This window comes from Neovison vison, chromosome 12 (genome assembly GCF_020171115.1).
Source record: "Neovison vison isolate M4711 chromosome 12, ASM_NN_V1, whole genome shotgun sequence".
NCBI classification, from domain to species: domain Eukaryota; kingdom Metazoa; phylum Chordata; class Mammalia; order Carnivora; family Mustelidae; genus Neogale; species Neogale vison.
This window is the reverse complement of record NC_058102.1, coordinates 30,326,652-30,339,621: the sequence shown is the minus strand read 5'-3', so window position 1 is coordinate 30,339,621 and position 12,970 is coordinate 30,326,652. Positions and strand designations below refer to the sequence as shown.

The window sequence follows — 12,970 nt, the reverse complement described above, 5'->3', positions numbered from 1 at the left end:
AAGAAAAATTGAATGTAAAAAAATGGGAAATACAGTAAGTAAAAATAGTCTATCGTCCCATCACTCAAAATCACACTTAACATTGTATGTACGATAGCTACTTTATCTTTTATATTATAATGAATTCTGAGTTTTGCTCTCCCTCCCTCACATAAATATTTTCATGTCATTACTTATCTATAGTCCCCTTTTAATGGCTATACAATAGTTTAAGTTTATTTAACTAGATTTTTTTGGGAAAAATTCATTCTTTCCGACTTCTCACCATTATAAATTATACTGAAAGCAGTATCTTGGAATACAAAGCTTTTTCTTTTGCACATAAAAGAGTATTTACATAGAATATATTTCCAATTGTGAAGTCAATGCAACAAAGATACCTGATAGATTTTGCAAACTGATTTCTAAAAAGACTAATATACTAATTTATATTTTAAGAGCATGAATATATTTCCTAATAGAGAGTGTACCTTAAAAATATTTCTGTGAATTAAAAAAATATTCTGTGAATTAAAATGTATGATTATAAACAGCAGCCACTTCAAAGAACGTAGCAAGCTATTCATCACTTCTTACATGAATAGGTACCACCTCTATGCCACACAGAGGCTCTAAGAACAAAATTATGGTAAGTACCAAGCATAGACAGACACAGAATTTTAATTACTTAAGTCTATGCCATACATTAAAATGAATATACTTAGGAGAAAAACTCTGCTGACCCTCTATATTTGTTTACATATACTTCCTACATATTAGGAGGAAAAGCAGTATTTTTGGACCATTTTTAATGTTTAGCTGTTTAATTCATCTACAAATTTTGTATATGTATGGTATACAATAAAGATCCCACTTTATATTCTTCCAAACAGAAATCCAATTATAACTATAGATTAAATAGTCCATCCACTTCCCCACTTATTGGAAACACCATCTAAGGCATATATCTGCCTGCTTCTAGACTTTCTATGACTTATTTACCTAATAGCGTACCATTATCACCATATTTTAATTTGTATAATTTTATACTGTGTTCTGACAGCAGGTTGGACAAGTTTCTTCTCATTTTTTTCTTGGCTATTCTTACACATATAACTCATCCATATGAATTTTGAAATTGGCTTGGTAGGCTCCACTAAATTCATTTGGCAGAACTTCTAGACAGAGGGAGTAATGGTTATCAGACTTATTCTCCTATAAACAAACCCACAACTGGGCAAAATATATGAAGCAACTATTTTTAGGCACCAGTGAAGAGACGGCACGGCGTTGTGAATCTTGCGAGAGAAGGAATATGAGATGGGATGAGATCTATCCCATATACGTACCTACAAGCATTTTCCAAACCATGGCATGAGAACATAGGGTCCAAGTCCAGTCTGACCGAGCAGAGGAAACAGAAATCAGAATTCAGAACTGGACTAAAGGGCTAGAATTTTGGAGGCATGTGAGAGAGGAGCTACAAAGAGCAGAAACCCTCCAAAAATCTGCCTCCAAGCCCCCTTGAGTCTAGTCAAATACAAAGCTGCTTGTGCTCTGACAAGGCTTGACAGAGAGCAACCACTAGAGACTAAGAGCTGAACAGAAATGCCAGATGTTACATAGTACTCAAAGACGTTCAAGTTCTGGGCAGACCTTGCTAAATGCTTCAGGCATTTGGTTGAGGCCCTAGAAAGCCCAAATGTAAATGCTACTCTAGATATACCCTAAAAGAGCCCAAATCCAAGCCTCAAGAGAATCTAGCTGAACCAGCAGAAAGCTAACTGCTTACAAGAACAAAACTCATCACTTTCTAGAGATGACAGAGTAATCTCAAACACTTGGCAGTGTTTGGGCACACAATTAAAAAAAAAAAAAATTACAAGACCTACAAAGCGGCAGAGAATCTTGACTCAAACAGGGCATAGGCATTGGAATTAGCAGATCGCATGCCAGGGAGCCTCTGCCTCTCCGCGGACTTGAACCAACCGCACTGCTGCACCTGAGAGGTAACCCTGTCACCAGAGAGGAGGTGTCCAGCAATGGCAGGAGGCAAGAGTGGTCAGTGTGTCTCCTGCCTGGCCTTGGGAAGCGGGTCGAGGACCCGACCAGCTAATCATGTAGCTTCCTGGGCTGGTGTGTGCACGTGGCCGAGATGGCCCCATCACACGGTCCGAACCCAAGAAAACTATTCATCAAGATAATTTTTCAACAAAATTTCTTGCTTTAGTTCCAGGACACTTCAAGCCCTTATCCTGACTTTGTCAGTGAAGGAGGAAGGCCTTGACCGAAGCAGGCAAATATGCTAGTCCCTTTGAAAATAAGTAAAGGGGCATGTGGCCTGTGTTTCGACTCTCCTCAGTTTATTATGCATGACTCAGTGCCTCAGAACATTCTCACCTCTGAGTAAAAAGTGAAATAGAACTTCTGGTCCTTCAGGGCTTTGGAATAAAGTTCTGGACTGGGCTGACCCTAGCAAAGCTAAGTTCCCACAGAAAGCTGCATAAACACTGCAGAGGCTGGGCTAATCTAACTACAATAAGTTCCCACAGAAAGCTGCATAAACACTGCAGAGGCTGGGCTAATCTAACTACAATAGCATGAACCAAGAAAAAAACACAATAAATGCATGAGAAGGAATCTCTAAGTATGCTGTAAGCATATAAATGGAAAGCTGCCCAAAAGATGAGATTCTTATTCATTAAATTTAACCAAATTATTTATCAAAGAACATTCTTCCAGAGAGGCCTCTGCAGAGTTTCCCATGAACCACTCATGCCAAACAGTTAGAAAACAATGGGTAACATAAGACAACTGTTAATCAAGATAAAGAGTCATATTGATATGAATACATTAATAGTAGGGAACCTAATACAACACTCTCAGTAACAGACAGATCATCCAAGCAGAAAATCAATAAAGAAACAAGAGCACTGAATGACACATTGGACCATATGGACCTCATAGATAAATACAGAACATTCCACCCCAAAAACAACAGAATACTCATTCTTCTCGAGTGCACATGGAACTTTCTCCAGAACAGACCACAAACTCTGTCACAAATCAGGGCTCAACCGATACCAAAAGATTGAGATTATTCCCTGCATATTCTCAGATCACAATGCTTTGAAACTGAAGCTCAACCACAAGAAAAAGTTCAGAAGGAATTCAAACACCTGGAAGCTAAAGACCACTTTGCTTAGGAATGCTGGGATCAACCAGGAAATCAAAGAATTTAAATAATTCATGGAAACTAATGAGAATGGAGACACTTCAGTCCAAAACCTACGGGATACAGCGAAGGCAGTCCTAAGGCGGAAATACATAGCCATCCAAGCCTCCCTGAAAAGAACTGAAAAATCCAGAATATACCAGCTCTCTTTACACCTTAAAGAACTGGAGAGTCAACAACAAATTAAGCCAATTCAACACACAAGAAGGGAAATAATCAAGATTAGAGCAGAGATCAATGAGATAGAAACAAGAGATACAGTAGAACACATCAATGAAACTAGAAGCTGGTTTTTTGAAAGAATCAATAAGATCAATAAACCATTGGCCAAACTAATCCAAAAGAAAAGAGAGAAGACCCAAATTAATAAAATTATGAATGAAAAGGGAGAGATCACAACTACCACCAAGGAAATAGAAACAGTCATCAGAAATTATTATCAACAGTTATATGCCAATAAGTTAAGCAACTTAGATGAAATAGATGCATTCCTGGAAAACTATAAACTCCCAAAACTGAACCAGAAAAAAACTGACCACCTGAATAGACCGATACCTAATAATGAGATTGAAGCAGTGATCAAAAACCTCCCAAAAAACAAGAGCCTAGGACCTGATGGATTCCCTGGGGAATTCTACCAAATTTTCAAAGAAGTAGTAATACCTATTCTCCTGAAGCTGTTTCAAAAAAATTGAAGCAGAAGGAACACTTCCAGATTCTTTTTATGAAGCCAGCATTACCCTGAACCCCAAACCAGGCAAAGACCCCACCAAAAAGGAGAATTTCAGACCAATATCTCTGATGAATATGGATGCTAAGATTCTCAACAAGATCCTAGCTAATAGGATCCAACAGTATATTAAAAAGATTATCCACTATGACCAGGTAGGATTTATCCCTGGGATGCAAGGGTGGTTCAACATTCGCAAGTCAATCAATGTGACAGAACAAATCAATAAGAGAAGAGAGAAGAACCACATTGTCCTCTCAATTGATGCAGAAAAAGCATTTGACAGGGACGCCTGGGTGGCTCAGTTGGTTAAGCAGCTGCCTTCGGCTCGGGTCATGATCCCGGCATCCTGGGATCGAGTCCCATGTCGGGCTCCTTGCTCGGCAGGGAGCCTGCTTCTCCCTCTGCCTCTGCCTCTGCCTGCCATACTGTCTGCCTGTGCGCGCTCTCTCCCTCTCTCTCTGATAAATAAATAAAATCTTAAAAAAAAAAAAGCATTTGACAAAATCCAGCATCCGTTCCTGATTAAAATGCTTCAAAGTATAGGGATAGAGGGAACATTCCTGAACTTCATAAAATCTATCTACAAAAAACTCACAGCGAATGGAAAAAAGCTGACAGCCTTTCCTTTGAGATCAGGAATACGACAAGGATGCCCACTCTCACCACTCTTTTTCAACATAGTATTAGAAGTCCTAGCAACAGCAATCAGACAACAAGAAGAAATAAAAGATATTCAAATTGGCAGTGAAGAAGTCAAACTCTCTCTCTTTGCAGATGACATGACACTTTATATGGAAAACCCAAAAGACTCCACCCCCAAACTACTAGAACTCATTCAGCAACTCAGTAATGTGGCAGGATGCAAAATCAATGTACAGAAATCAGTTGCTTTCTTATACACTAACAATGAAAACACAGAAAGGGAAATTAGAGAATCGATTCCATTTACTATAGCACCAAGAACTGTAAGATACCTGGGAATAAATTTAACCAAAGAGGTAAAGGATCTGTACTGAATGAACTATAGAACACTCATAAAAGAAATTGAAGAAGACACAAAAAGATGGAAGACCATTCCATGCTCATGGAACAGAAGAATAAACATTGTTAAAATGTCTATACTGCCTAGATCAATCTATACTTTCAATGCCATTCTGATCAAAATTCCACTGGCATTTTTCAAAGAGCTGGATCAAACAATCCTAAAATTTGTATGGAATCCAAAGAGACCCTGAATCGCTAAGAAAATGTTGAAAAAGAAAAACAAAACTGGGGGCATCATATTGCCTGACTTCAAGCTTTACTACAAAGCTATGATCACCAAGAAAGCATGGTACTGGCATAAAAACAGACCCACAGACCAGTGGAACACAGTAGAGAGCCGAGATATGGACCCTCAACTCTATGGTCAAATAATCTTCGACAAAACAGGAAAAAATAAACAGTGGAAAAAAGACAGTCTCTTCCAATAAATGGTGCTGGGAAAACTGGACAGCTATGTATAGAAGAATGAAATTCAACCATTCTCTTATACCATACACAAAGATAAACTTGAAATGGATAAAAGACCTCAATGTGAGGCAGCAATCCATCAGAATCCGAGAGAAGAACATAGGCAGTAATCTCTTCAACATCAGCCACAGCAACTTCTTTCAAGATACGTCTCCAAAGGCAAAGGAAACAAAAGTGAAAATGAATTTTTGGGACTTCATCAAGATCAAAAGCTTCTGCACAGCAAAGGAAACAGTCAACAAAACAAAGAGGCAACCCACGAAACGGGAGAAGATATTTGCAAATGACAATACAGACAAAGGGCTGATATCCAAGATCTATAAAGAACTCCTCAAACTCAACACATACAAAACAGATCATCATGTCCAAAAATGGGCAGAAGACATGAACAGACACTTCTCCAATGAAGACATATGAATGGCTAACAGACACATGAAAAAATGTTCATCATCACTAGCCATCAAGGAGATTCAAACCAAAACCACATTGAGATACCACCTTACACCAGTTAGAATGGCCAAAATCAACAAGACAATAAACAACAAGTGTTGGAGAGGATGTGGAGAAAGGAGAACCCTCTTACACTGTTTGTGGGAATGTAAGTTGGTGTAGCCACTTTGGAAAACAGTGTGGAGATTCCTCAAACAACTAAAAATAGAGCTATCCTATGACCTGCAATGGCACTAGTAGGCATTCACCCCAAAGATACTGATGTAGTGAAAAGAAGAGCCATCTGCAATCCAAAGTTCAGCAGCAATGGCCACAGTTGCCAAATGGTGGAAAGAACCAAGATGCCCTTCAACAGACGAATGGATAAAGAAGATATGGTCCATATCTCCAATGGAGTATTATGCCTCCATCAGAAAGGATGAATACCTAACTTTTATATCAACATGGATGGGACTGGAAAGATTCTGCTGAGTGAAATAAGTCAAGCAGAGAGAGTCAATTACCATATGGTTTCGCTTATTTGTGGAGCATAAGGAATAACACAGAGGACATGGGGAGATGGAGAGGAGAAGGGAGTTGGGGGAACCGGAGGGGGAGACGAACCATGAGAGACTGTGGGCTCTGAAAAACAATCTGAGGGTTTTGAAGGGGTGCAGGTGGGAGGTTGGGTGAGCCTGGTGGTGGGTATTATGGAGGGCATGTATTGCATGGAGCACTGGGTGTGGTGCATATACAATGAATTCTGGAACACTGAAAAGAGAAATTTAAAAAAATAAATTAAAAAGAAAACACCAGGTAAAAAAGAAAACAAGAAATCCACCTCAGAACAAGGTAGGCAAGGTGAGAATAAGGCATTCTATAAAAGAGCAGGTGAGCTCAATACAAAATTATCAATCTGAACAGGGATTGGGGAAAAAAAAAAGTGAAGTCCCATACACATTCTCCATCACAACATGCATGTATAGTCCTTTTTTTATATATTAAAAATCCACAGAAATGACTCTTCCTTGAAGAAGCCCATGAAAACTCCCACCTAAGCTGCCTGCACACCCCTCACTGATTCATTCAACCCACATTTTTACACACCTCCTCTGAGCCTTCCCCACTCCACACTAACATGGCGTGCTTCTCATACTGTGTAAGACTCCATCTCCAACACTCATCTCCGCCCCCTACCCCCCACCCCCAATGGCTTCCCGCCTTCAGGCAAGGTCACCTGAGCAGAGATGCCTTGTCACCGGGATGTAAGAGCACCCTGCAACCCCAGCACTCTCTATCTGGTTACCCTAGAGAATTTTTCTGCAAAGCACGTATCACTAACATATTTTTTTAATTGTCTACCTCCCTTTGGTAGAAGGAACTCTACAAGACTGGGAATTTTGGTTTGCTTTCTATGGTAGCTACAGAATTTAGATCAGGGCTTGTCAAGGGACTACAACAGGAATAAAATACTTGAAATTCAAAGTCCGACAGGGAAGAGAGGCTGAAGCAGACAGAGCTCCTCAAAGGGACAATGCAGTGGCATAAAGGACTTCGGAGAAGCTAGGCTTGGGAGAGTCAGAAACCTCTCCTGCGGGGAGAGATGCAGAGCAGGACTGTGAAGGGAGCGTGGATTCAGGGGGCACTGTAGACAGGGCAGGCAGCATGTGGAAAAGGCACAGAACATAACAGAACATGGCACATGGGAACTCTGCATAGAGTCAGGAAGGGGATGGTGACACGGACAAAAGACAAGGAAGGCAGAGCAGACGCGCCAGGGCAAGGAATCACCGAGTGGTTTTAACCTGAGGAGCTGTGTGACCGGATCTGCATTTCACCAGGGTCTCCATGGAGATGCAGAGTGCTGGTGGGGGGTGGAGTGGGGAAGGAAGGTAAATCTGTGGAGAGGCTACATCACCGGGTGCCACAATAACTCCCACTTTTCCAAAATGCGGTTCCACTATCACATCTTATAAAAAGTGCCTTTAAAAAATAAAGTGAGAATTTCTAAGGCTGGTTTCTCACACGCACATACATGCCCACATGCAAACACATGCTCATAAAACCAGGTATGACCCTTTCCAGAAACCGCAGAGGTAATTAGATAGCAATGTTCTCTCTCTCCAGCTCACAGTCTAATGCCCCGTCAGCTCTTTGCCCGCACTGTCCTTCAGCAGCCACAGGTTTAAATAAGCCTAAGGGGCTCTTGGCTAGTTCTGTCAGAAGGGTATGTGACTCTTGATCTCAGGGTCATAAATTCAAGCCCCACTTGGGGTGTAGGGATTACTAAAACAAATAAATAAACTTAAGGGAAAAAAGAAGGAAAGAAAAAGGAAATAAGCCTGACACAGAAATCCCAAGGCAAGGGCCTGCCGTTCTAACAAGACTCACTAACTCCTGCAGGCAGGAGATGTCCTGTTCCAGGCGGCAAGGCTGAGCTCAATGCCCTCCGCTGGGACTGGAGATTAGGCCATGCCAGCATGGTACATCACATAATGAGGGACTGCGGGGGAGCACTGGTTCCTCGGGGAAAACTTGGCACCGTCTCCAGAAAACAGAACAGATGCCAGGCAGACAGAAAAGGAGGGTTCAATCATCACCTCCTCCTCTCTAACTGATGAGGGAGAATGTTTTTCGGGGCTCTTCCCCAATGCCTAAGTCTCTCCCTAACCAGTGCTGTCCAGCCGGAGGAATGGCAGGCTTCTGGCATCACTCAGCCTGCACAGTCTCTCTCATCCCCACAACAGTCTATTTGAGATGCCCCATTACCCTCACCTCCCACTGGGCTGAGAGCGTAGACTGACTTGCTGAAGAGTAATGATGCGGCACAGGGAGGCCTATGAGTCTTGGCCTGGCTCATGCCAACGCTCCAAAGCAAGTGTGCTGTGGGATGTAAGACCAATTAGCCGAGAGCTCCAGAAAGATCAGGCTTCCTCCCCATTCCAAGCCCTCTAGTATCTCCGTGTCACAGGGAGGATGAAGTCCAAAGTCTTTTTCAGGACATCCATGACAATGAGCCTTCCCCAGCTCTCCCCACTCCACCCCACTTGTCATTTCACTCCTCACACCTGGCAACAGCTGAATAATTCATGTTCCCAGAGCACAAAACCTTTCCCCAGGCCACAGGGCCTCCTCTGGCTGATTTCCACTGTGAATGGCTTGCCACCCTTCCCCATCTGACAAGACGCTGCTGCCTCTTCTCCTGCCCGTCCATCGGTGCTGGGCCTGAAATGCCTCCCCGGCTTCTCCTCGTGCAGGTCTAGTTCAGTGCCCCACTGCCCACTCCCTGATCACCTGTGCATCACCTTCCCACAGGATACATTAAGTTTATAATTTTTATAAGTATAATTTGTATCCATTTTTTCCATTGAACTATAGAATATAAAAGCTCCCTGAGGCCCAGACTGTGGATCTCTACCTACCTAACATGCAGCACAGATGTGCGGTGCATAGCAGGCTATGCTCATTAAGGAATATTCTGAAAACCAGAATTTTACATTATTGGTGACCTTTCAACATTTCCTAAGTGCTTCTGTCTTGTATCAGCAATAACTTTTCTTCTGCATGTATATTATACTAGATGATTCAGGACAAGGGCAAGGAATAAAATACCTCCTAGAATTTACTACAGGAAAAATTTTGTCTTATCTGAACAGCTTGATAGGATTTCTTTTTGTTGTGAGAATACAAATGTATGACAGCCACCATCATCCCATTAATACCTTGGCTGCAGGAAACTCAGTCTAGACCTGCCAGATGTGCACTAAGCAAGGTTACATGGTTCTAGTTAGAATCGTCTCTTCATTCCCTCTGATTGTGTTACCTTTATTATAAATCACCTTAAATTATTTTAGGAAGGAAACAGAGACATTCAGGACACACTAGAGAAATAACAGCTATCATTCAATGTTTTTGCTTCTGATGAGCTCCTTGATGAAGATAACAGAAACTAGTGTCTTTGCTAAACATATCCAGAGTCAGTCCCAGTGGGAGCTGAATGACTCCCAGGCTCCTGCCTAGTCTCCTGTGCCTCTGTCTGTTCTCCAGGTCTGATGCACTAGACAATCGATTCTCTGTTCATAACATCATTGAATAAATCAATACAAATGAGCTGACCAGCCTCTTAGGACCACCACACATCACCTCCTTAAGGCAGAAAAGAATTATCAACTCAACTTTCAAAATATCTTTAAAAATGAAACAAGATTGTGATGTCCAATGATGATGAGGAAGAGGATGGCTAAAGATTTATCTAGTGGTTACTCTGTGGGAGGCATGATTCTAAAAGTTCCACATATATTTACTCATTTAAATACCATGACAACCTGTGTAGCAGGTTATTATTATCCTAATTTTACAGGTAAGAAAACTAAGGCACTGAGTAGTTTGATAAACTTCCATAAGGTCACACAGCTGGTAGTTGGTGGGGCTAGAATTTTAACCTATATATTTAGGTCCCAGGCTCAGGTTCTTGACCACACAGCTCTCTGGCATATACAGAAAGAAGACTGAGAGCGCCTGGGTGGCTCAGTGGGTTAAGCCGCTGCCTTCGGCTCAGGTCATGATCTCAGGGTCCTGGGATCGAGTCCCGCATCGGGCTCTCCGCTCGGCAGGGAGCCTGCTTCCTCCTCTCTCTCTCTGCCTGCCTCTCTGCCCAATTGTGATCTCTCCCTGTCAAATAAATAAATAAAATCTTAAAAAAAAAAAAAGAAAGAAAGAAGACTGAGATGGCAAGAGCCAAAAGTAGCGGAGACCTTTGAAGGGAAAAAAAAAAAAAGGCAAAAAAAACTATTGACTAAAAGTATGACCTTATTTTTATTTTCCTTAGATTCATTACCCTTGATTATAATCAACACCTGAATAATAATGTTCTACTGAGGGCATGATAGCAGGAACGTGGGATGTAAGGCGAGACAGACAGGGCTGGGCTCCCCCTCCCCCATATCCTGGCTGGAGATGCCGTCACACATTGTTTCCTCCAGCGTGCACCAAGTCTGCTGGCTGCAAGCTTCACAGATTGTCCCCTAATGGCCATAACTATGCTAGCCCCCTCCTTTGGCGAGCTGTCCTCTCTCTCCACCACCAGAATGCATGGCTGGTATGTACTCTCACCCCTCAGCCAGCGGGGGTCACTGGTCTCATCGGGCGCCTGCCTAACCTGACGCAACCAGTGTCTCACTGCCTGAAGGGATGGGCACGGGATCCAAGCTGAGAGCTGCCCCTGGCATTTTTCTAACTGGTGTTAGGAGGAGCTTTTCCTGTCCAGTCACAGAGCTGTGAGGACTTCGCCAAGAGCTGGCAGTGACCTCAGCAGCGGGGTGTTTGAGAGAATAGAGCCGGCGTGTAGGGAGGCCTACAGAGACACTGGAGGCATTGGAGTCCCTGCTTCTGGTGTTCCCTGTCTTTACTCCAATGTTACAAACATCAGCTAATTAACCACCTTGAGAGGAAAAAAATAGTTTCTTTGGGTTTCTATCACTTTCAACTAGATGAGTGCTAATTTTAACTCTGAAACTCAGTTCCCTTATCTGCAAAACTGGGAAACTAAAACAATAATAGCCCTATCTTCCTATGGCAGTTGGGGAAATATTTTAAGTACTTTAGCAGTGTGTTTCTTAAGTACTTTCTGTTCTTAAGAACAGAAAGGGACACCTACAATAGCACTTGTCCCAATAAACTACTGAGAAAGACTGTGGTCATTCTTAGTTCCTCTCTTGGTCTCTCACATCCTGTGACAGCAAGTAGTGTTGCTTATCCCTTCAAGCTATGTCTCGACTCCAACCACTTCTTGAAGTCTCCACTGCCACCACTCTGGTCCAAGCCCGGATGTGAACCACTACATATAACCTCCTAGCAACACTCCCTGCTTCTGCCCTGACTTTGACAGTCCATTTTCCACACAGAAATCAGAGCAACCCCATAAAACATTGGTCAGGGAGATGAAATGCGCTCCAGGGGCATCTCGCCTCACTCAGTGCCTGTCAGCTGTTCCCAACCTGGCTGAAGCTTCCCTTGGGGCCTCTCCAATTCCTTCCCCACACTCTGCTCCACACCAGCCTTCTTGCTGGTCCTCGAACAGCCCCCCGGCTCCCACCCCAGGGCTTCTGTACTGGTTTCCTGTATCCAGGACATTTCCTTTCCCAAATATATTCAAGTCTTGCCCCCTCCCCTTCTATTAGGTCTCAGCTCAAAGGCCACCCTCTTTGTTACGCAGTCTCTGAACACCCTGTTTAAAACTGCAGCCCCCCCCTTCCGATCCATTTTCCTACCTGTTTGTTGTCTGTCTCCCCTTTCTAGAATGTCAGCTTCATGACAGCGAGAGGTTCTGACTGTTTTGTTTCCTATTCTTCCCAGCACATAATAGCAGGCACACAATAAATATTTGCTGAATGAACGAACGAATGAATTTGTCCTCAATCCCCTTTTCTGGGGGTTGGAGGGGGGAGGGTATACATGAACTACGGCAGGGAAAAAATGTGGAAACCTTATGACGAAACTTCATACTTACTTGGCACAGCGTACCCAGTGCGTATGTCGGTACAAGGAATACAAGAAACGCTGGCGATACATGTTCCATACTTTGATGGATTTGTCTTCAGAGGCTGTAGCTAGAAACTGGCCATCGGCTGAAAAGTCTACACTTCGAACGGGAGCTGTATGAGCTTTAAATTCGGAGGATTTCCCTCTCCTGGAAATAAACAGTTCAATATTTGTAACTCTGGGTTTCAATATTATCAACATCTAACCAGCATACAGACTTTGAAATATATGAAAATTTAATTCCTAAAAAAATTAAGAAAAGTGTGAGAAGTTTCTTCATCAACACTCTTTATAGCTGGTTTTATTAGAGTCACAACTGATACTTAACAGGAAAGACCCTGGTGGTCCCACCCAGAAATGAAGTTGCTGTTTTAACTGGAAGCTAGAGAATAATATTTTGAACAAATCTCAACCATGAATTTTAAGTTACTGTTCTTCCTCTAGAAAGAGCAAAAAATAGTTTAAAGAACCTGCAACCTAGAAAAGCTAAGGCAGGTTAAATGAATAGCTCCAAAGAAGTGCTTTCGGACTAAGGTCACGTG

The 12,970-nt window shown here is 42.4% G+C and overlaps 1 protein-coding gene across 3 annotated transcripts in view; it reads right to left on the bottom strand.

The window, feature by feature from the left end:
• POC1B (POC1 centriolar protein B) overlaps window positions 1-12,970 on the bottom strand; it is a 100,630-nt gene that overhangs the window by 60,785 nt on the left and 26,875 nt on the right. For all 3 annotated transcript variants that reach the window (XM_044228797.1, XM_044228794.1, XM_044228795.1), the window contains one exon: window positions 12,397-12,576. In XM_044228797.1, coding sequence (XP_044084732.1) covers window positions 12,397-12,576 — 180 coding nt within the window. The remainder of the gene's footprint in view (window positions 1-12,396; window positions 12,577-12,970) is intronic.